The sequence below is a fragment of the Stomoxys calcitrans genome, chromosome 1, assembly GCF_963082655.1.
Source record: "Stomoxys calcitrans chromosome 1, idStoCalc2.1, whole genome shotgun sequence".
NCBI classification, from domain to species: Eukaryota; Metazoa; Arthropoda; class Insecta; order Diptera; family Muscidae; genus Stomoxys; species Stomoxys calcitrans.
In genome coordinates, this window is record NC_081552.1 from 216,953,324 (window position 1) to 216,976,909 (window position 23,586).

At 36.1% G+C, this 23,586-nt stretch overlaps 1 protein-coding gene across 2 annotated transcripts in view; it reads left to right on the plus strand.

Moving 5' to 3' along the window:
- Window positions 1-952: 952 nt before the first annotated feature.
- Window positions 953-23,586, plus strand: part of LOC106086181 (ammonium transporter Rh type A) — a 127,628-nt gene continuing 104,994 nt past the window's right edge. For both annotated transcript variants that reach the window (XM_059370693.1, XM_059370689.1), the window contains exon 1: window positions 953-1,805. In XM_059370693.1, the coding sequence (XP_059226676.1) occupies window positions 1,649-1,805 (157 nt within the window). In that variant the 5' untranslated portion in view covers window positions 953-1,648. The remainder of the gene's footprint in view (window positions 1,806-23,586) is intronic.

Below are 23,586 nucleotides of genomic sequence, written 5' to 3' on the forward strand. Positions count from 1 at the left end.
CGAAATTTTTCTGCAACTTGGCCCAAATCGGTTCAGATTTGGATATAGCTGTCATGCAGACCGAAATCTCGATTTAAAGTCTTGGTCCCATAAAAGGCACATTTATAATCCGATATCACTGAATTTAGGCTTATGTTAGGCTTTTCGACATCCGTGTCGTATATGGTTCAGATCGGTTTATTTTTAGATATAGCTACTAAAAAGACCAATATTTTGTTATACACAATTGAACAATGACTTATTAGTATTTGGTCCAAATCAGAACATATTTCGATATAACTGCTATGGGACATAAGGTATGCAATTTTCACCGGATTTTGATGAAAGGTGGTTTACAGATATACCCGAGGTGGTGGGTATCCAAAGTTCGGCCCGGCTGAACTTAACGCCCTTTTACTTGTTATAACTGAAACCATAATTTCAGTTTTTTGATATTTCCCTACAATAACAACCCATGTAGGGTAGTGTATCAATAGTGTCGACTTTAATCTACACAAGATTTTTTATTACTTTTTTTACTTTTTTCTCTACCAGGAATGGGTCACAATACATGAGCGATGCAATGATTACCAATTGTTCGGCATTTGGAAGCAACCAAAACAAATTGGTGATTAGTATCCATTGGTAAGTGGTAAGGACAAATGGTCAATACAAATTATTCCGTTTACCAGGCGAAAGTGAAAAAGAAACCGCGTTTGGGGAGGGCTACCCTTGATAAACAAAAAGGGAAAAATACTCAGCTATGCAAAATGTTTTGAACTAAATTGTCATTAGTCAGAGGGAGAGCAATTTATTGCAAAAAAAAAAAAAAAAAAACAAAACACAACATTCAATTTCCAAACGTCATGTGAATTCAACTTGGACTTATTAGACTAGTCATTAATTTTTCCTAAACTTTAAGAGTGCGACGAAGACTTCTAGCTCATCACCTACTACAGCGCCACCATCAACCATCCGCCATTCACCATGCTAAGTGGAAAAGCTAACGCTAGCTATCGTTGAGGCGACCGAGCAACAACACGGTCATTATAGCAGAATGCGAAGAACAAGAGCAGGCAGAAGATTTGCTGTTATCGCGCGGACGGCAGCTACAGAATTTTTGTTTCAAGTGAAAATATCGCACATACGCTACGATGAAATTCGCTTTAAAGTGTAAAAAACAAACGGCTTTTAGCGCCTGCTAAGAACAGACGTTCCATCAACGAACTCGGCACAATCCAAAAAAAAAAAAAAAAACAAATAGAAGCGATCTAAGATAAAAAACGACACGCGTTACGAAGGGTTGTGGAGCAAGGGTAATCTCTTCCCAAACAAAAAATCTTAAGAAATTATCCTGAAAATAATACTTAAAACGTGTTTTTTCCCAAAGAATACAAAAAAGTGCTGCCTTTGAATTTAAAAAAAAAAAATATAATTAAAATAAGGACAATTGAATCCTTTCATGGTGTTAAAATACTTAAAGCGGTATTTGTTTTCAATCCCCCCCTCCAAGTAAATCTCAACATAAACTTTATTCCTTAGCGAGAGATAGAGAGCCACAAAAGGAATATCATATCCTATTGCTTTGCAAGTGTTAGTTTTTGCATCTGTGTCTTAGTGTGTTTGCAATAGAAATTCATATTGAAAAAGAGATAAAGACGTTGCCACAATGCATTCATCGGTTACCAAACAAACGGGCTTCGTTGCCCTCATGATTGTTCAAATCATCTTCCTGGTCCTCTACTGGCTGTTCGTGCACTATGGCAAGGAAGCTCTGCCAATCGAAGACTCTGGATCAAATGAACAACACGATTCAAAATATCCTCGTGAGTATTGGTTTTAGTATTTTAAGTTGTTTGCCGTGTACAGGATGCTACTTTGTTGTTACTTCAGTATTATGCAAGTGTTGTGGGGGTGGTTTAAAGCAAAATAACTTAACTTCAAAAAACAGTATGGTCAGAAATCATTGCAAGAAATATTTCAGATTTTTGTGGAAAATTCTGCAAAGGAAAGTTTGTCTTTGTAAAGATAGATAAAACTTGTCTTTACAGCAAATTTCATTAAAGTTAAATTTATGTCTTCACTGTAATTTTATCCTTAAAGAAAATTTTATTGAAAATTTGCCTTTAGAGAGAATTTCATTAAAATTTTTTCTTATAGCTCATTTTATTAAAATTTTATATTTTGTATTCAAAAAGCAGTATAGCTAGAATAAGCTAAACAAAATATTTCAGATTTTCGTGGAAAATTCTGCAAAAGAAACGTTGAAATGTTGTTGTTTCATAGAAATTTTGTCTATACTGAAATTTTGTCCTTGAATATATTTTAATGAAAATTGGCCTTTAGAGAAAATTCCATTAAAGTTTTTTCTTAAATTTCATTGAAACTTTGTCTTAAGAGAAAATTTCAATGAAAAAGTCATACATTTAAATTTTGACTATATGGAAATATTCATTGAAAATTATGTATGTAGGAAAATAAGTGCTGTTAGGGGGTGCTTTGGGAGTGGGATGGCCGCTCTGACATCTCGCCCCGAATGTGGATATTAAATTTGTGATCAATTCCCAAACACTTTTCATTTGAGCCTCATATTACCTGTGCCGGTAAATAAGTAGGTGGGTGTTTTGGGTGTGGGACGAATCCACAGACACTTGGTCCTGAAAATAGACATCAATTTCGTGTTCTTCTCCCAAATACCTTTCACTTGAGCTTCATATTGCCATAGTTGGTAAATATGCCTGGTTTAGGGTGACTGTAGGGGGAGGGGCGTCTCCTTAACACTTGGTCCCAAAATAAGATATCAGATTATTTTTCTATTCTAAATTACATTTCATTTGAGTCACGTATTGTCATGAATGATCAATATATATATTGGGTTGCCCAAAAAGTAATTGCGGATTTTTTAAAAGAAAGTAAATGCATTTTTAATAAAAGTTAGAATGAACTTTAATCATATATACTTTTTTACCCTTTTTTTCTAAAGCAAGCTAAAAGTAACAGCTGATAACTGGCAGAAGAAAGAATGCAATTACAGAGTCACAAGCTGTGAAAAAATTTGTCAACGCCGACTATATGAAAAATCTGCAATTACATTTTGGGCAACCCAATATTTAAGTGGTTTTCATGGTGGGGCGGCTCCTTAGGCGCGCTATCCAAAATTTGTATACCAAATTTTTGTTTTTATACCCACCACCACAGGATGGGGTGTATACCTATTTAGTCATTGCCATATATATTCATAATCGTTGCGATATTCTAAGTCGAACTAGCCATGCATATTCGTCCGTTCATCCTTCCTTCGGTCCTTTTGTCGAATTCACGATAGCGGTCGAATGCGTAAAGCCAGCCGCTTAAAATTTTACACAGATACTTCTTATTGACGTAGATCGTTGAGGATTGCAACCAGGCCATATTGGTTCAGATTTGGATATAGCTAATAACTGTGCCTAGTACGGTCCAAATCAGCCTTTAATACAAATTCCATATAAATACATCTCTCGAACCTGGAACCCGCAATTATTTCCGCTTTTGCTAAAATTTTGTATGTACTGTTCTATTACGACTCCCAACAACTGTGCCAATTACAATCCAAAAGCAATATATAATCTGACACAGCTCCTATGTAAATCGATCTTTCGATTATTCCAGTTCAGTTCTTAGAAGCTTTAGTTTTTGCCTGGTTTGTCAGAAATTTGGTACGTAGAGTAAAATTATGCCCTTAAACTAATTTTTATACCCTCCACCATAGGATGGGAACACACAAATTCCGTCATTCTGTTTGTAACACCTCGAAATATTCATCTGCGACCCCATAAGGTATATATATGTTTTGGATCACCTCGACATTTAGAGTCTATCTAGCCATGTCCGTCCGTCTGTCGAAATCACGAAAGAGGTCGAACGATTAAAACTGGCCGCTTGAAATTTTGCACATATACTTCTTATTGATGTAGGTCGTTGGGGATTGCAAATGGGCCATATCAGTTTAAATTTGGATAAAGCCCCTACACAAACCGATTACCCGATTTGACTTCTTGAGCCCATACAAGCCTAATATTCATCCGATTTGGCTAAAATTTGAAACACGGACTTGATTTATGACGTCCTATATCCATGCCAAGTATGATCTGAATCGGTCTATAAACAGATGTAGCCCCCATATAAACCGATCCCCGGATTTGACATCTTGAGCCATTAGAAGCCTCAATTTTCATCTGATTTCATTTCATCTGAAATTTGGAACATGAACTTGAGATATGACTTCCAACATCCATACCAAGTATAATCCGAATCTATCTATTATCAGATATAGCCCCCATATAAACCGATCCCCCGATTTCAGCTGATTCTACTCAAATTTGTCCCAGGGTTGTGGGACTAATTTCTTATGACTTCCAACATTATTGCCAAGTTTTATCCGAATCGGCCAGTATGGTCAAAGGCCCCCCTAAGTACCGATATCCCAAAAAAACATTTTGGACCAAAATAATTCAAATACAATTTCTTTTAACAAGGGTACATTTTTAACCGAAACCATGGTAGTGGGTGCACAAGATTTGGTCCGCCCGAACTTAGCACATTTAATAAATTTTTCTACTTGTTTTAATAAATTTGTAGCAGAATCCATGGTGGTAAGTTCCCAAGATTCGACCTGGACTGGGTTAGGTTAGGTTGAAAAGACATGGATATACGCCTAAGCCAGTAATTGGCATACTGTGCGCTCTAAATACTAAAAAAATAACCTCGAAAAAGAAAATCTAAATTATGAATTCCGTGCTACTTACAAAATCCTTAATTATTTTCCAAGCCACACACTTATGTTGGTTCATGTCTGGCTTTGTGTCCCCACCTCAGTGACTGTATCTGTTAGAAGCGAAAGCCGAGTAATGACATAGGAAACGTCCCAACGTATTAGCACATTTTTAGGCATACTAATTTCGTCATTTCGTTTGTAACACCTCGAAATTTTCGTCTGAGACCCTATAAATTACATGTGTTCTTGATCGTCATGATATTTAAGGAGATCTAGCCATGTCCGGCTGTCTTTCCGCCCGTAGGCTGTCTGTCGAAAGCACGCTAAATTTGGAAGAATAAGAGCTTGGCGCCTACAATTTTGCACATATTCATCTATTTAGTGTAGGTTGGTTTGGATTGTAAATAAGCCATATCGGTCCATGTTTTGACTTTTTGGGCCACTAGAAAGTGCAATTCTTATCCGATTTGGCAGAAATTTTGAATGACTTCCAACGACTGTGCTAAGTATAGCTCGCTCCCATATAAGCAGATGTGGAATCTGCACTTCATGGGCCTCTAGAGGGCGCAATTATTATCCAATTTGTCTGAAGTTTCGCGTAAAGTGTTTTGTTTTGCAACAACTATGCTTGGTATGGTCCAAATCACTTCATAACCTGATATAGCACCCATATAAACCGATCTCCCGAATATAGATCGGGGCTTTTTTAGCCTCCAGAGAGCACAATTCTTATCCGATGTGGTTAAATTTTGTACAACGGCTTCTCCCATCACCTTCAACATACGCGCAAACATGATCTAAATCGATCTAAATATTGATATGTCTCCCGATTTTACTTTTTGAGCCCCTAAAAGATGCAATTCTTATCCGAGTTGGCTGAAATTTTACAAAACGATTTCTGCTATAGTCTCCGGCATTCAGTTTAATTCTGGTCCGAATGGGACCATAACTTGATATAGCTCCAATAGCTTAGCTATTCTTATCATTATCCTTTGTTCGTCTAAAAAGAGACTCCAGACAAAGAACTCGACAAATGCGATCCATGGTCAAGGGCATACAAGATTCGGCCGGTCAATCTTGGAACAATTTTGCTTGTTACTTGTAATATTACGATAAGAATGCAAACAAAACTTTGCTTGAATCGCCCCACCTATCTCCAAGGGTCCGCCCTATCAAAAAATGAAGTTCCTCATACTCAAACAAAGTGATCCAATGCTTACATTAAAATAAACTACTTTTGAATAAAGTTGACTTCATATGGCGCTAAATACATTTTCATCCGTTTTTAGTTAATGCAGATCCAAAACATAATGTCATCAAATGAACTTCGTTATGGTTCAACGTAAACGAAATGGAACTAAATTATTATTTATTCCGAGCATATGGTGAACAATTGTAAAAGATATTTTTAACTGAACACAAAACAATTGAGGGAATAAAATGTTCGAAATTTTTATTGTGTGTTAATACATGTGTATTAACTGTTTGCAAAATCTCTGCTTCTATTTCGTACAGTTTTAACTAATACGCAAGAAATAATTCATTTAATTGTAGAGGTACTATTTATTGTCATATTAATCCTTTATTTTATTTTATATATAAAAGTTTTTGGAACTTACACTTTGCTTATATAAATTATTCAATTATTAATAAACAAAAATATTCAAACTTTTAGTTTTGAATAGCTTTTTTCGCAGAAGCTTTGCAACACCATACGCCCATTATTTTATAGACTGTTGGAAGAGAAATTAAAGTGTTCACTATAAATACATAACTTTTTTCTAATATCTAATATTTACCAAGAATGGTGTACATCAGTCTGAAATTTTTAACAAAAATACATTGCGGAAGCATCTGCGTTAAAATATTCCATTGCTGCGTAAACTGTAGTTTGCATTTCAATATTAAAAGTTCCTGCGAACTAAGATAAATAAAGCCAGTAAAATAACAGAATAATGTTTGGTTTTTTAATTTCGCTGTATGTTCGGGACGCCGTAACGATTACAACCAATTTCTGCTATACCACTGCAGCATATTGAAGTTCTTCTATAATTGTATTCTGAGGCGAGAAAGGAAAACATTCTTTGAACAGAAAGAAGAGAGGGATATCATCACTCAACAAATGATTTTTTCATCATTTTGCACGTTTCAATTTTTCGCTAGTTACCGTTTACGGCTTCTCTTGGAGAGTTCGTGCATCATCTGAGAGTTGTGATTGTTTGTCCGCCTCGGGTTTGATTTGAAGCTGTTACCAGTGTGGTTATTAGTGCCCAAGTGCATGGACACGTGTGTACAAATTGAACCAGGCTGTCGCCTTTTCGTCTGCGCATGATGCTTAACTACATTTGCACATTTGTTTTATTATTACGAACTCAAGTAGTTGCCAGATAATAAAAAATACTCAACAGATACTTATGTTCGTTTCGCATGCCACCACAAAAACTAGTTACATATAACTTAAAAACCAGTAAAAGTATGCTAAGTTCGGCTGGGCCGAATATTAAATACCTTTCACCATGGATCGCATTTGTCAAGTTCTTTGCCTGGCATCTCTCTATAAGCAAACAAAGGATAATAGATAAATATTGCTATGCTATTGGAGCTTTATCAGGTTATGGACCGATTTGGACCATACTTGGTTTGGATATTGCAGACCATGGTAGAGTACATTTGAAGTCAAGATACACTCATGAGATATAGAAGTTTATGTTATAAATATAATTAAATTTTAATTCTGTGTATTGTAGAAGGCACAGCGGAGTGTGCTCGGGTGGGCTAGTTAACATTAAACTGAATCAAAGTTATGCAACTAAAAGTACATAATCGTATCTAGTAAAACATGTTAACTCATTAAAACACTGACAAACCATTTCTTTTGAGTATTAAATAGATAGTGAAGGAAAAAGGAGTAGGTTAAGCAATGTTAAATATCATATCAAAGGGACTGGCCACACTGTAGATTTTGAGAACATTAGAATACTGAGTAAAGAAAAAAGAGACCACACGCTACACACTCGAGAGAGATAATACAGCAGGGGATAGACAAAAGTATCAATACAAAGGAGGATAAAGACAATACGAAACTTCAATATTCAATAGCCACAGCCTAAACAGTAAATAATCAATAGTTCTGTGATATTGGCATATACGATTAAAGCACTGTGATTTTATATTTATTTACTATTTCTATTGAAATTATTATGTTTAAATTGTGTCTTAATGTCTAGTTTTATAATAACTTTAGGAAATAGCTGTGACATATGAAACCAAAAGTGAGATAAACCTTATGTATCAATGCGCAGGTTGGAATTAATCCAACAAAACGTTGAGAAAACTACGATAAAATAACTTTGTTTAATTCAATCAATAGTTCAATGACCAAAACAGTCCATAACAATAACTCTAAACATCTTTAAAGTTTACAACTTTTCACTTGGATCTGAAGGTTGATTTTTTAGGAGCTATAGAAAAGTTAAAAAAAAGAAACAAAACAAGTCAAAAGGCATTAAGTTTTGCCGGGCCGAACTTTGGATGCCCACCACATCTGGTATATATGTAAACCACCTTTCGTCAAAATCCGGTGAAAAATGCATACCTTATGCCCCATAGCAGCTATATCGAAATGTGTTCCGATTTGGACCAAATACTAATAAGTACAAGTCATTGTTTAGTTGTGTATAACAAACTATTGATCTTTTTTGTAGCTATATCTTAAAATAAACCGATCTAAACCATATACGACACGGATGTCAAAAAGCCTAACATAAGTTACTGTGTCAAATGTCAGTGAAATCGGATTGCAAATGCGCCTTTTATGGGCCCAAGACCTTAAATCGAGAGATCGGCCTATATGGCAGCTATATCCAAATCTGAAGCGATCTGAGCCAAATTGCAGAAAGTTGTTGAAAAACCTAACATAACTCACTGTCCCAAATTTCGGCGAAATCGGACAATAAATGCGCCTTCTATGGCCCCAAAACATTAAATCGAGAGATCGGTCTATATGGCAGCTATATCCAAATCTGAACCGATCTAATCTAAATTGCTGAAATATGTCGAAGGTCCCAACATAACTCACTATCCCAAATTTCGGCGACATCGGACAATAAATGCGCCTTTCATGGGCACAAAACCTCAAATCGAGAGATCGGTCTATATGGCAGCTATATCCAAATCTGGACTCATCTGGGTCAAATTGAAGAAGGATGTCGAAGGTCTCAGCACAACTCACAGTTCCAAATTTCGGCGACATCGGACAATAAATCGAGAGATCCGTCTATATGGCAGCCATATCCAAATCTGGACCGATCTGGGCCAAATTGAAGAAGGATGTCGAAGGGCCTAACACAACTCACTGTCCTAAATTTTAGGGCCTTTTTGCGCCTTTTATGGACGCAAGACCTTAAATCGAGAGATCGGTCCATATGGCAGCTATAGCCAAATCTGGACCGATCTGGGCCAAATTGAGGAAGAATGTCGAAGAGCCTAACACAACTCACTGTCCCCTATAATTTAATGTTTGAAGATTATTTCATGCAAATGTTGACCGTGACTCCGCCTCAAATGGTCAATCCGGTTAGTCCAATTTTGGCATACTCTTTCCAACATTTCGGTCGGTATTTCCCAAAGAAATGCTTTAAAGTGGCCTCCCAATGTGTCAATTGAACCGAGCTTGTCTGTATAGAGACGAGCTTAAGCATTGTCCAAAATCGACAATTCTGCTTATTTACGTACCCATTGAGCCAAAAATGAGCTTCGTCTATAAAATGGAAGAAGCTCGCGATGAACTTTCTTTACAGAGCACGCATTTTGATAATAAAATTCAATAATTTGCAAGAGTTGCTCGTTTGTTAGTCGATTCATGGTTAAATTATACACTGAACTTAAGATAATTGACAGTGAAATTAAACACGAAACGTGCGTGAGCTGTTTAGTGCAGTGTTGCCAAAAAGATAATAGCTAAAAGTTCACCCATTGTATAACTACGATGGTGATAAACTAGTCATTAAAATATCATTAGTTTTGCAATGTATTGGATATTCCTAAGGTATTGAATTAAACATTAAATTTGTGTTTAGTCTCCAAAAAATCATTTGACTAAGGGAAAAGCATAGGTTTTTATGTATATGTATGTATATTAAAAGATATATTTAGAAGTCAATATTTAAATTACATCAGTGGCGATGGTGAATAATATGAAAACCATGAGTGAAACAAGCACCTTCTCTCATAGTGTATTAAGTTCATTTGGGTGCATTTTGATATCAATTTATACCACATGTATGATTCTAAACGGATGTTGAAACTCAAAACCCCTATAGTTTACAATTAAGCAAACAAAAAAATTAAATAAACAAACTCTCACTGTAATCTGGATGCTGCATACCACCTGCCTCAACAGTTAAACTATTGAAGAATGCCTCTTCAGCTGGTTTAACCTCAAACTACGAACAATTATAGAAATAAACAAAGATTTATTTCTGTAACTATTAGTTTTCATTAGTAATTAAGGCCCAAAATTTTTGTTTTGACAGCCAATACTACATTTCTATATAAAAATAAGACATTGCAGAGTGAACACAGTGGGGAATGAGAGGTATGTGATATAGAGATTTTGATTGATCTCGTTTTTCTAAATTAGTGGGCAGTTATTGATATAAATGTTAGATCGTAAGAGAGTGCCTTAAATGATTGTATCGTATTTTATGTCACGACTTACCTATGTTTGTTCTGTATGTTCGATATTGATTGAAGGATTGCAAAGATCTTTGAACATCCATGTTTTTTTTTGCATAATTTTACCTAAAAAAATAAGATAGAATAATATATTTAGGCCAGTGAAACATAAACATATACAGCTTTTATTGCGAAATCGTGGGGATTCATAATCAAAGAGTGCTCTACGATTTAAATTTAGACTCAATAAACAAAGGCTAACTTTTGTACGAAGTTCGAACCAAGACCGCAGAGAAAAAATTGCCAAAACTTTTTCAATTAAAAATTTAATTGAAAATAAAATTGTTTTGAATTAAAAAATTAAATGACTCAATCATTTATATATATATATATATATATATATATATATATATATATATATATATATATATATATATATATATATATATATATATATATATACGATTTAGCTATGTCCGTCTATCTGTCTGTCTGTCCATGTTAATTTGTGTACAAACTACAGGTCGCAATTTTCATTCGATGGCCTACTGAAATTAGAAAAAATCGGCTCGGATTTGGATATAGCTGCCATATATGTTCGTCCGATTTGCGATTAGTAATGCCATAACATAGTCGCTTTTAACCGATTCTCTTGAAATTTTGTTGGAATGATTTTTTCTTTACTCTCAACATTACTGGTGAATTTCATAGAAATCAGTTCAGATTTAGATATAGCTTTCATTTATATATATCGCTCGATTTTCCCTTCTTGAGCCACTGCAAGCCCCAAGTTTTTCGGGCTATTGGGGCAAAGATGATTTATATTTAAATTTTATTTCTATTTCTTTATTAATTTCTCTTTTCTTGTCGGTCCTAATGCTCAAAGATTTTTTTGCAACAACAAAAAATTAATTTTTAGATTTGTACCATATACAGTCGATGATATAAAACTATTTAGCTAAACATGAATGATCGAATGCCGATAGTAATGTATTTTGTTGTATTTAATCATGAAATCTCTACAAACTATCTTCAACAAATAAAAGCGTGCTAAATTCGGCCGGGCCGAATATTGGTAACCCACCACCATACATTCTGCTAAAAATTTATACAAAAAAAAAATTTAGTTCAAGGGCATAATTTTATTCTAAATACCAAACTTCTGTCAAGGATGATCGAGGGACCGGTATATATAAGAACTATATTAGGTTACAGACCGATTTGGACCGTACTTGGTACAGTTGCTGGAAGTCATAACAGAACACTATATGCTCAATTTCAGCCAAATCGGACAAAAATTGCGGCTTGTAAAGGCTCAAGAAGTCAAATCGGGCGATCGGTTTATATGGGAACTTCATCAGGTTATAGTCCGATTTGGACCGTACTTAGCACAGTTGTTGAAAGTAATAGCAGAACGCTACTTCCTTAAAAGTCAAATCGGGAGATCGGTTTATACATTTGCAATCCTTAACGACCTACATCAATATTAGGTATATGTGCTAAGTGTCAAGGGGCTAGCTTTTCGCGTTCGACCACTATCGTGATTTCGACAGACGGGGAACGGATCGAGATCGAGAGCGTCGAAACGATCAAAAATATATATAAAATATATACACTTTATGGGGTCTTAGACGAATTTTTCGAGGTGTTACAAACGGAATGATTAGATTATTATACCCCCATCGCATGATGATGGTTATAAAAATGATTCTTTAAGTTTTTTCATATCTTCTTTATCTTCCATTTGGCAGAGGGAGTAGCTTTGAAACACTTATTTCTAGCTCGCTTTAATCAAAAGAAAAGCAAATTTATTGGAAAATAAATTTTTCATACCCACCACCATAGGATAGGGGATATATAGTCATTTAATCAATCCCGTTTGCAACACATCGAAATATTCATTTCCGACCCTACAAAGTATATGTATTTCCGATCGTCGTAAAATTCAAGGGCGATTTAACGATGTCCTTGTGTCTGTCCGTCAGTTATAATCACTCTACAGCCTTCAAAAATTTAGTTATTGACAATTTTAAATTTGGCACAGATATGTCTTATTGCTGCACGCATGTTAACTTCGTCAACGGGCCAAATCGGACCATATTTGGATATATCTGTCATATAGACCGATCTGCCGATTAAGGGTCTGAAGCCTATAAAAGCTTTTCTTACCCGATTTAGCTGAAATTTGAAGCAATGAGTTGTTTTATGTCTCCAGATATCCGACCTCAATATGGTTCAAATCAGACATATAGACCAATCTGCCGGTTAAGGGTCTGAAGCCCATAAAAGCTGCATTTATTACCCGATTTCGCTGTAACTTGGAACAATGAGTTATATTAAGCCTCTCGGCATTCGACCCAAATATTGTTCAGATTGAACGATATTTAGATATGGCTGTAATATAGACCGATCTGCCGGTTAAGGGTCTGAAGCCCATAAAAGCAGCATTTGTTATCCAATTTCGCTGAAATTTAAAACAATGAGTTGCTATAAGCCTCCCGTCTTCCGACCTCAATATGATTCAGATCGGACTATATTTTGATATATCTGCCATAAAAACCGATTGCCGATTAAACTGTTATTTCTATACGAATTCTCGGGACCTGAATAAAATATGATCCAGCCTAGACCCTATTTAGATATAACTATGACCATGTAAATGGAGTTATAATAAAAAAGGAATTAATATATCCAAAGTTTTTCAAGGCCGAACTTAACACGTTTTTACTTGTTCACATAAAATTTTTCTTACGTATCACACGATGTGTACAACTTTCAGAGTTGCTATCTTTGGAAATACATAAGACAATACATATCGTGTGATAGAAGCTTTACTCCGTCAGAGATCGAATAACAAATGTTTTAGATGGTTTTTCATCAAGACTATAGATTTCAGCCAATTACGGATATAATGGAGGGCAATATTTTCTAAGACGTATGTTACATATTGTTAACATACATAGAATAACGTTCCAAGCGCGTCGATCTTCTGCGTTTATTCTAAAATCTCTGACACCAAGTTACGAGGTGTCTCCCACCACTTGATCTTTCCATCGGGCTTTTGGTCTTCCCGGTTTGCGTACTTCTTCAAAAGACTTCTTTGCTTCTGAAACTTCTTCATCCATTCTGACAGCATGATCTAGCCAACACAGCCGTTGTATTTTGATGCGTGTAACTATGCTATCGTCGTCATACAGCTCATGTTTCATACGTCGTCTATATTCTTTATTAACGCAAACTGGTCAATATATTTTACGAAGAATATTTCTCTTAAATACTTCAAGCACCGCCTCATCTGCTTTCACAAGTACCCATGCCTCAGAACCTGTCGAGAGGTGGCCTTGTTTCTAAACTGCTAACTTAGTCCAAAGTAGCATCTGTTTGCCAGTATTATTCTTCGCTTTATCTCAAAACAGGTGTCATTCGTTTCGCTTACCATGGTGCCGAGGTAGATAAAGTTACGGACTATCTCAAGGTTGTGGTTCCCAACTTTCTCCATTTTCTTTATCGGCTCGGTTGTACAAGGTGTTTTGGGAGTTGAAACCATCCATTTCATCTTTTCTCCATTTACTGCCATATCCATTTTCACTGACTTTCTTCAGTTCTTTCAAAGGCTGCAGTTACTGCATCCTGTGACCGAGCTAAGAAATCGATGTCGTCGGCATAGGCGAGTAGCATGTGTTCTCTTATGAGTAGTGTGCCATATCTATTTACATCTGCATCTCGTATAATCTGTTCCAGCAGGATATTAAGAGATCACACGATTGGCTGTCTCCTTGTCTGAAACCTCGTTTGGTATTAAATGGTTCGGATAAATTCTTTCTAAGGAAAGTGTATGAGCAAGTGTCATACTACAGAGTCTTATTAATTTAGCAGGGATACCAAACTCAGACATGGCTAGAAATACCTTTGAAAGTAAATGGGTACCGAAAAGGGCTTTGTAGTCAACAAAGAGATGATAGGTGTTGATTTGTCCTTCTCGAGTCCTCTCCAGGATTTGGCGAAGTGTGAATATCTGGTTCAGGGTGGATTTACCAGGTCTAAAGCCGCATTGATCATTTATCTCATTGACTTTAGGTTTTAATCTTTCACACAGTACGCTCGAAAGTATCTTGGACGAGATTGGGAGGACACTTATTCCTCTGTAGTTGGAACATTCCGTCTTGTCTCCTTTCTTGTGTACGGGACATAGTATGCTGAGGCCCATAATACGAATCTAAATTCCAGTCCCATATCTCAATTTTTGAAAGATGTAGAGTGATAACAACTGACCGGTATATATATATATATATATATATATATATATATATCTATATATATATATATATATATATATATATATATACATATATATATATATATATATATATATATATATATATATATATATATATATATATATATATATATATATATATATATATATATATTCGGTGTAAGCAAACGGAATGACTAAATCAATATACCCACTATCCTATAGTGGTAGGTATAAAAATTCCATTGAAATTTGGTTTATAAAAAAAAAATGGTACATTGTAAAAAATTGCGCAGGTCATGACTTCCAACAGCTGGGATAAGTACGGCCTAAATCGGTCTATAACCTGATATAGCTCCCATATAAACCGATCTCCCTGATCATCCTAAGTTTGTTCCCTCTTCACCTTTTTATAAAAAACATTGCGCCTTCATATAAACGTATGTATTGTAGTATATACTTAATTTCAACGCCAAAAAACATAAAGCTATTAAAGAGCCAATATAGCCAACATCTTATCCACATCATATACTTAACAAAACGCTAGTTTGCATGTCACTCAACTAATATGAAAAAAATGTACTATTTCCCTTCCACATACTATAGAGACACGCATAAATAACTTAACTAAGACATTGTGGTGGAGCATTTGAATGTTTGCAACCCAAATAAAAATAAACAACAGTATAATAAAAATTAAATGAATTGGTAATTAATGTTGTGATACAACGACGTCACATAATTAAATTGTTGTTTGTCTGTGAAAAAAAGACGCTAGAATAAATTCCATTTTGATGGACTCACTGAGGCCATTGTAGGCTGCACGCCATAATAATAAAATTCCGCTGAAGAAATGTCTGCTGAACAAAAAACTGATAATCTCCCACAATGGATCTAAAATTCCATTCAATGGAAAATATTTTGATTTTTTTTTTTTTATTTTAATATGAAATAAGAATCATGACATGAAAAGTTTTACAAACAATGCCTGAAACCTTTCGTTTCCTTGCAAAATCTTATATATAAAAATCAATTTGTGTTTGTTTGTTTGTTTGTTTGTATGTTTGTGTGTTCCTTATAGACTCATAAACGGCTGAACCGATTTTCTTGAAATTTTCACTGATGGTGCATAATAACCCCGTGGTGAAAATAGGGTACTACATTTTTTGATATCTGAAGGGGGGGCGGACCCCATTTAGGATAAGAAAACGTATCTGATATCCAATTGTCGGACCAAGTGCTAGGGGGACCACCCCAAGCCCCAAAACACCCCTAAATCGGACATATTTACCGATCATGGCAATATGGGACTCAAATGAAAGGTATTTGCGAGTAGAATACGAATCTGATATCTAAATGTGGGAACACGTTTTCGGGGGTCCACCCCTCTCCCAAAACACCACCCAAACAGGACTTATTTACTGGCCATGGGAAAATGGGGCTTAAATAAAAGGTATTCGAATGAAGAATACGAATCTGATATCCAAATATGGGGCCAAGTGTTTGGGGGCCGCCATTCACCAAAAACATCCCCAAAAGGGGACAAATTTACGACCATAGCAATATGAGGCTCAAATGAAAGGTATTTGGGAGTAAATCACGAATTTCATATCAATATTGGAGAAAAGTGTCTATGGTGGGGTGGCCACCCCCACAACACCACCCAAATAGTAAGTATTTTCTGACTATGCAATATGAGGCCCAAACGAGAGGGTTTTTAGAGTAGAACACGAATCCAATATATATTTGTAAGGCCAACTCACTGAGTGGCCTCCCATCCCCCCCAAAACACCCCCCAAGCCGATCATGTTTGCCGAATATGCAAATATGGGGCTCAAATTAAAGATATGTGGGAGTAGACCATGTATCTGATATCAACATTAGGGGCCAACTATCTAGCGGACGTCCCACCACTATAACAACCCCCAAATATGATGTATTTGCTCACCAAGACAATTTGGGTCTAAAAGAGTGTGGAACTAAATATTTATAGTTTTTGGGGTCAATACCCCAAACCGGAAATATTTGCTGACTTTTGCAATAAGAAGTTTAAATGATATTAGAAAACGTATTTGATATCCAATTTTGAGGGCAATGGCAATATGGGGTTCAAATAAATGATATATAGATATACGAGAATACAGCACGTTGCTGATATATTTTCCGGGCTTAGAGTTTGGGGGGCCACCCCAATCCCCAAAACAGTCCTAAATCGGGCATATTTACTGACCATGTCAATGTGGAGCTTAAAGGAGAATTATTGGGGGGTAGAGCAAGAATTGATACTCACTTTCGGGACCAATTTTCTGGGGGTCTACCACTTTCCCAAAATACCCCACAAACAGCAATTTTTTAGTGACCATCGCAATATGGGGCTCAAATGAAGGTATTTGGGAGTAGAATACGAATTTGATATCCAAATGTAGGACCGTGTATTTAAGGCATCACCCCTTCTCCAAAATACCCCCCATAGGGTAAACATTTTTCGACCATGCCAATATGTGGCTCAAATAAAAGGATTTTTGAGATTAGAAAACGAATTTTATAACCTATTTTGTGGCCATGTGCTAGGGTGACGCCTCATCGTGTAAACTCCTCTAAACCAATGGCAATATGAGGTTTAAATAAATGGTATTTGAAAGAAGAGCACGATGCTGATATTTTTTCAGGGCCAAGTGCCTGGCGGACCACCTTACCCCCGAGAACACCCCTAAATCAGATATCATGAGAATATCAGGCTGGAATAAAGTATTTTAAGAATGGAGTACACCTTACATCCAAACTTAAATTCGTAGACCAATTAAGACTACAAGGGATTCAGATAAAGGCACTTATATTGTTAAACTGTTAGTCAAGCGATATACTATTTTCATAGCATGGTATTTCACTAAAAGCTCTTTAATTGTGGAAAATAAATAATCCAAGGAAAATTTTGCTCCATATAAAATAAAAGAAGGCGCAGCGGAGCGGGCCCGGTTCAGCTAGTTCTAGAATAATTTTCAAAATTTATTCTCTTTCACAGAGCTTTCAAAATATTGTGCGAACTTCCACAAGTTTAAGAAAATAATTATATATGTACTAGAAAACAGGACCATTTTTATACCCTCCACCATAGGATGGGGGTATACTAATTTCGTCATTCTATTTGTAACACCTCGAAATATGCTCTGAGACCCCATAAAGTATATATACCCTTGATCGTCATAGCATTTTAAGTCGATCTAACAATGTCAGTCCGTCTGTCTGTCGAAAGCACGCTTTCTTTACACGCTTACTTAATTTTATTAGTATAGGTCGGTTGGGATTGTAAATGGGCCAAATCGGCCCACGTTTTGATATAGCTCCCATATAAACCGATCTTGGCTGTTGACTCCTTTGGCCTCTAGAGGGCGCAATTCTCGTCCGATTTGACTGAAATGCACGCGGTGTTTTGGTATCACTTCCAACAACTGTGCTAAGTATGGTTCAAATCGGTTCATAACCTGCCATACCTGCCATATAAACCGATCTGGGGTCTTGACTTCTTCAGTTTTTAGAGAGCGCAATTCTCATCCGATTTGGCTGAAATTTTGCATGAGGTGTTTTGTTATGATTCCCAACAACTGCGCTTAGTATGGCGCAAATCGGAAAATAACCTGGTATAGCTGCCACATAAACCGATCTGGTATATTGATTCCTTAAGCCTCTAGAGGGCGCAATTTTCATCCGATTTGGCAGAAATTTGTACAACGGCTTCTCTCATGACCTTCAACATGCGTGTCTAATATGGTCTAAATCGATCTCCCGATTTTGCTTATTGAGCCCCTACAAGGCGCAATTCTTATCCGAATCGACTGTAATATTACACAATGACTTTTGCAATGTTCAGCATTCAATTCATTTATGGTCCGAATCAGACAACAACTTGATATAGCTCTACTAACATATTCTTATTCACTATTTTAAAAGGAATACCGCGCAAAGAACTCGACAAATGCGATCCATGGTGGAACGTATATAAGATTCGGCCCGGCCGAACGCTCTTACTTGTCCGTGCTATTTCGCTTGTCTCTAAATTCGGGGTTTTCTAAGGAAAACCTGATACAAGCTATACATTTTTATACCCACCCCCGAAGGATGGGGGTACATTCATTTTGCCATTTCGTTTGCAATACATCGAAATATCCATTTCCGACACTGAAAAGTGTACATATTCTTGATCAGCGTAAAAATCTAAGACGATCAGCCATGTCCGTCCGTCTGACCGTCTGTCTGTTGAAATCACGATACAGTCTTTAAAAATAGAGATATTGAGCTAAAACTTTGCACATATTCTTTTTTTGACCATAAGCAGGTTAAGTTCGAAGATGGGCGATATTGGACTATATCTTGATATAGCCCACATAAAGGCCGACCCGCCGATTTAAGTTCTTAGGCCCATAAAAGCCACATTTATTATCCGATTTTGCTGAAATTTGGGACAGTAAATTGTGTTAGGCCACTCGACTCCTTCCTCAATTTGGCCCCGATTGCTCCAGATATGGACATAGCTGCCATATAGAATTATCTCTCGATTTAAGGACTTGGGACCATAAAAGGCGCAGTTATTGTCTGATTTGGTCAAAATTTGGGACAGTGAGTTGTGTTAGGTCCTTCGATATCCTTCTTCAATTTGCCCTAGTTCGGTAAAGATTCGGTTGGAAATCATAACAAAACACCTCATGCAAAATTTCAGCCAAATCGGATTAAAACTGCACCCTTCAGCGGCTCAAGAAGTCAAGATCCAAGACCGGTTTATATGGCAGCTATATCAGGTTATGAACCAATTTGAGTCATACTTAGCAAAGTTTTTGAAAGTGATACCAAAACATCACGTTCAAAATTGCAGCCAAATCGGATAAGAATTGCGCCCGCTGAAAACTAAAGAAGTCAAGACCCCATATCGGTTTATATGGCAGCTATATCAGGTTATGATGCGATTTGAACCATACTTAGCACAGTTGTTGGAAGTAATACCAAAACACCACGTGCAAAATTTCAAATCGGACGAGAATTGCGACCTCTTGAGGCTCAAGAAATCAGGACCCAAAATTTTTATAATGCAGCTATATCAAAACATGGACCGATTTGGCCCATTCACAATTCCTATACTAATAAAAACTGTATGTGCTAAATTTCGAGTCGCTGGCTTCATCCCTTCGAAATTTAGCGTGCTTTCGACAGACAGATGGGCGGACAGACGGACGGAAATGGCTAGATCGACTTAAAATGACATGACGATAAAGAATATATATTCTTTGTGGAGTCTTAGATGCATATTTCGAGGTGTCACAACCAGAATGACAAAATTAATATACCCACATCCTATGGTGGAGGGTATAAAAATTGAGTTGAACAGCAGCGATAGCCACATGAATGAACTGGTGTTATATTTGAAAGCGTAATCTGTTAAAAACATTGTAGTCTGACTTTTGTTTCGATTTGACTTATGATGGTTTATTGTCACATTCATCACCCATTTCTTGCATGGTCCTAATCGTTTACTAATGACCGCTAACACCTGCATCAAATAAGGTTCAAACAGTTCCAAAAGAATTAAAAGTCCCCGTACAACTAATTTCCTTGTTGTGACTACTTAAGCTTACAGGGGCTTCCAAGTACTCTGTCCCTACCATCCTCAAATTGCAGTTATAAGCTGTGTAACGTTTGTTGTGGATACACTTCCAATTTTGAGAATATTCACATAGTCCCATTTGCATTTTATCCGAAACCAATTTTTTTCTTTTAGATATTCACCTTTTTTCCTTGTCGTTTTTATACCCACCACCTTAGGATAGGAGGTATATTCATTTAGTCATTCCATTTGCAAGACATCGAAATATCAATTTCCGGCCCTACAAAGTATATATATTTCGGATCGTCGTAAAATTTTAAGACGACTGAACGATGTTCGTGTGTCTGTCCGTCTATCCGTCTGTCCGTCTATCCGACTGTCCGTCTGTTGTAATCACTCTACGGCACAGATCCGTCTTTTTGATGTACGCTGGTTAAGTTCTTGAACGGGCCAAATCGGACCATATTTGGATATAGCTGCTATGTAGACCGATTTTCCGATAAAGGGTCTAATGCCCATAAACGCTTTTTTTACATCCGATTTTGCTGAAATTTTAAACAGTGAGTAGTTTTAAACCTGACCCAAATATGGTCCACCTCGAACTATATTTAAATATAGGTGCCATGTATACCGACCTGCCGATAAAGGGTCTAAGGCCCATAAAAGCTTTATTTATTACCCAATTTTGCTGAAATTAGAAGCAGTGGGTAGTCTTAATTCTCACGACATCCGTCCCAAATATGGTTCGGATCGGACTTTATTTAGATATAGCTGTCATCCAGACCGATTTCCCGATAAAGGGTCTGACGCGAATAAAAGCCTTTTTTTTATCTGATTTCGCTGAAATTTGAAACAGTAGTAGTTTTAGGCCACCCGCTATCCGATCCAAATATGGTAAAGATTGGACTGTATTTAGATATAGCTTTCATATAGACCGATGTGCCGATTAAGGGTCTGAAGCTCATAAAAGCTTTATTTATTACCCGATTTTGTTGAAATTTTAAATAAAAATTCAACAGTGACTTATATTTATTAGCCCACTCAATATCTGTGTCGGATTTGGGTGCATAAGTTATCCAATTTTCACCGGATTGTGCCGAAAGGGGGTTTTCATATATACCCGAGGTGATGGGTATCCAAAGTTCGGCCCGGCCGAACTTAATGCCTTTTTACTTGTTTTTTTTTTTTTTGTTTTTTGGTCTTTAGTAGATTTTCATCTTCGTCATAGCACTGAAGTGGAAGTATTCCATCGCCTTCTCCCCAGAGGTGGCAAAGTTGGTGTTCTGTTCTTTTGACAGAGTAAATAGCGTTTAAATGTGCGGGAAGTATTGAGATTGCGTGTTGACATTTCGTAATTTTTTAAATGGAGTTGCATTTGTGGCATAAGTGCAGTGAAATCCTTTGTGAGTGCCAAAGAATTCATTAAGAAGTGTTTGCTCGTTTAAGCGTTGCCAAGCAAGAAAATCTAGTTTTCAAGTGCTTGTGAGTCACCATGCTTAAGTGTTAAAGTGGATTGTTGAAAAAGAAATAGTAATTAAGTAATTTTTTAAAGATTCAGGGAAATTTTCGTCAAGACACCTCAGAAACTTTTGGTGGCACTAAATGAGGTCATATCACTTATGCCTTAGACCATAAAAATGAAAAAATAATAATAATTAATAAATAAGCAATTTTACACAAATTTTTTTCATGGTTTATTGAAAGGTTTGTAGGAATTTCAAGTGTTTGGCACAATTAATTGTCATGGACAAAATTAAGCCAAAATTAAGCCATTATGCCTATTTGCTGATGAAACATCTGAAGTATGCCCATTTTAGCAATTATTTTGTAATCATAATGCATAAGGCAAATATTTGTACTTATTAAGATATATGAGTTGTTGTTTTTTTTTCTTAATTCAGTGTCGAAGTCTTATACTATTAGCAAAAATTGCTCCCGAAATTCGCCACTTAATGGACATTAATATAATTAGTTCAATTATCATATCGCCGTACATATATAGGCATTAATTGTCACTCTATTAGAACATGACAAGAAATTTTGCATACTCGTACTTAGATAATGGATGAGAAATTTGCATGAGTTTAATTATAGACTTTAATAATTTTCTACATGATCTATTTTTTTTTTTTGGGTGATATTTGCAATTAAGCAATTATCAATTTAATTAGTTTGGTGATGAATAATTAAAATAGACATCAAGCGAACAAAAACTGATAGCTTTGCGAATTTTAATCCTTCATATTGAAGGAGGATTTAAGTTGGGGCGAAGGTACGTGACCAGTATAGACAAAAAGCCCACAAGGGTTTGGTGTTCTCAAGACATATGATTTTTTTATCGCCCACCGAAAATGGTGGGTCAGCAATATTAAAAGCTAGTGGCCCACATAGAGCATAGAATTCCAGGAGCTCAATAAATAAAATAGGAGGATCAGATTATGTGCGAGCTATGTATATAAAACGATGACCCTATAAATGTTCAAGTTCTCTTGCTGATAGCTTTATCGGGCAAATGCTATCAAGATATCCCTAAACAGATAGGCGGACGAACCGGCATGACTTAATGAACATGAAAACTGAACATTGTGAAACAATGTCCCGTAAAATAGAAATAAAATCGTAATACTTCGCTTTAAATAGCTTCCCTTTAAGGCTAAATATAGCACAGACATAAATTTTGATAAAAAAAAATATTTAATAATTACTTTGATGGGAGAATTCAGAATACATTGACACCAAAATGTCACATGGGATCATCTTTGACAGTCAAATCAAGATGTGTGATAACAGGCATTGAGTAAATGAATCATTAAATGGGAAACTTAAAATAACTCTTCGGGGGAGAGACGCTATTAAATTGCAATTTTTATTTTCCCATAGATATAGGGGGTTACCAATAAGAGGTTATACTTTGGTATTCAAAGAAAGATGCAATTTTTGAGATAAATAATCAGATGTTTATTTCATAACAAATAAATAATGAACAAGTGAAAAGGCACTAAGTTCGGCCGGGGCGAACTTTAGATATTCACCACCTCGAGTATATATGTAAACCCCCTTTCGTCATAATCCAGTAAAAATTGAATAACTTATGCATCCAAATTCGGCACGGACATTGTGTGCTACAAGTCACTGTTGAATTTTGTATTTATTTATATTTATATTTCAACAAAATCGGGTAATAAATAAAGCTTTTATGAGCTTCAGACCCTTAATCGGCATACTGGTCTATATGACAGCTATATCTAAATATAGTCCGATCCGAACCATATTTGGGACTGATGTCGGAAGACCTAAAACTACCCACTGTTTCAAATTTCAGCGAAATCG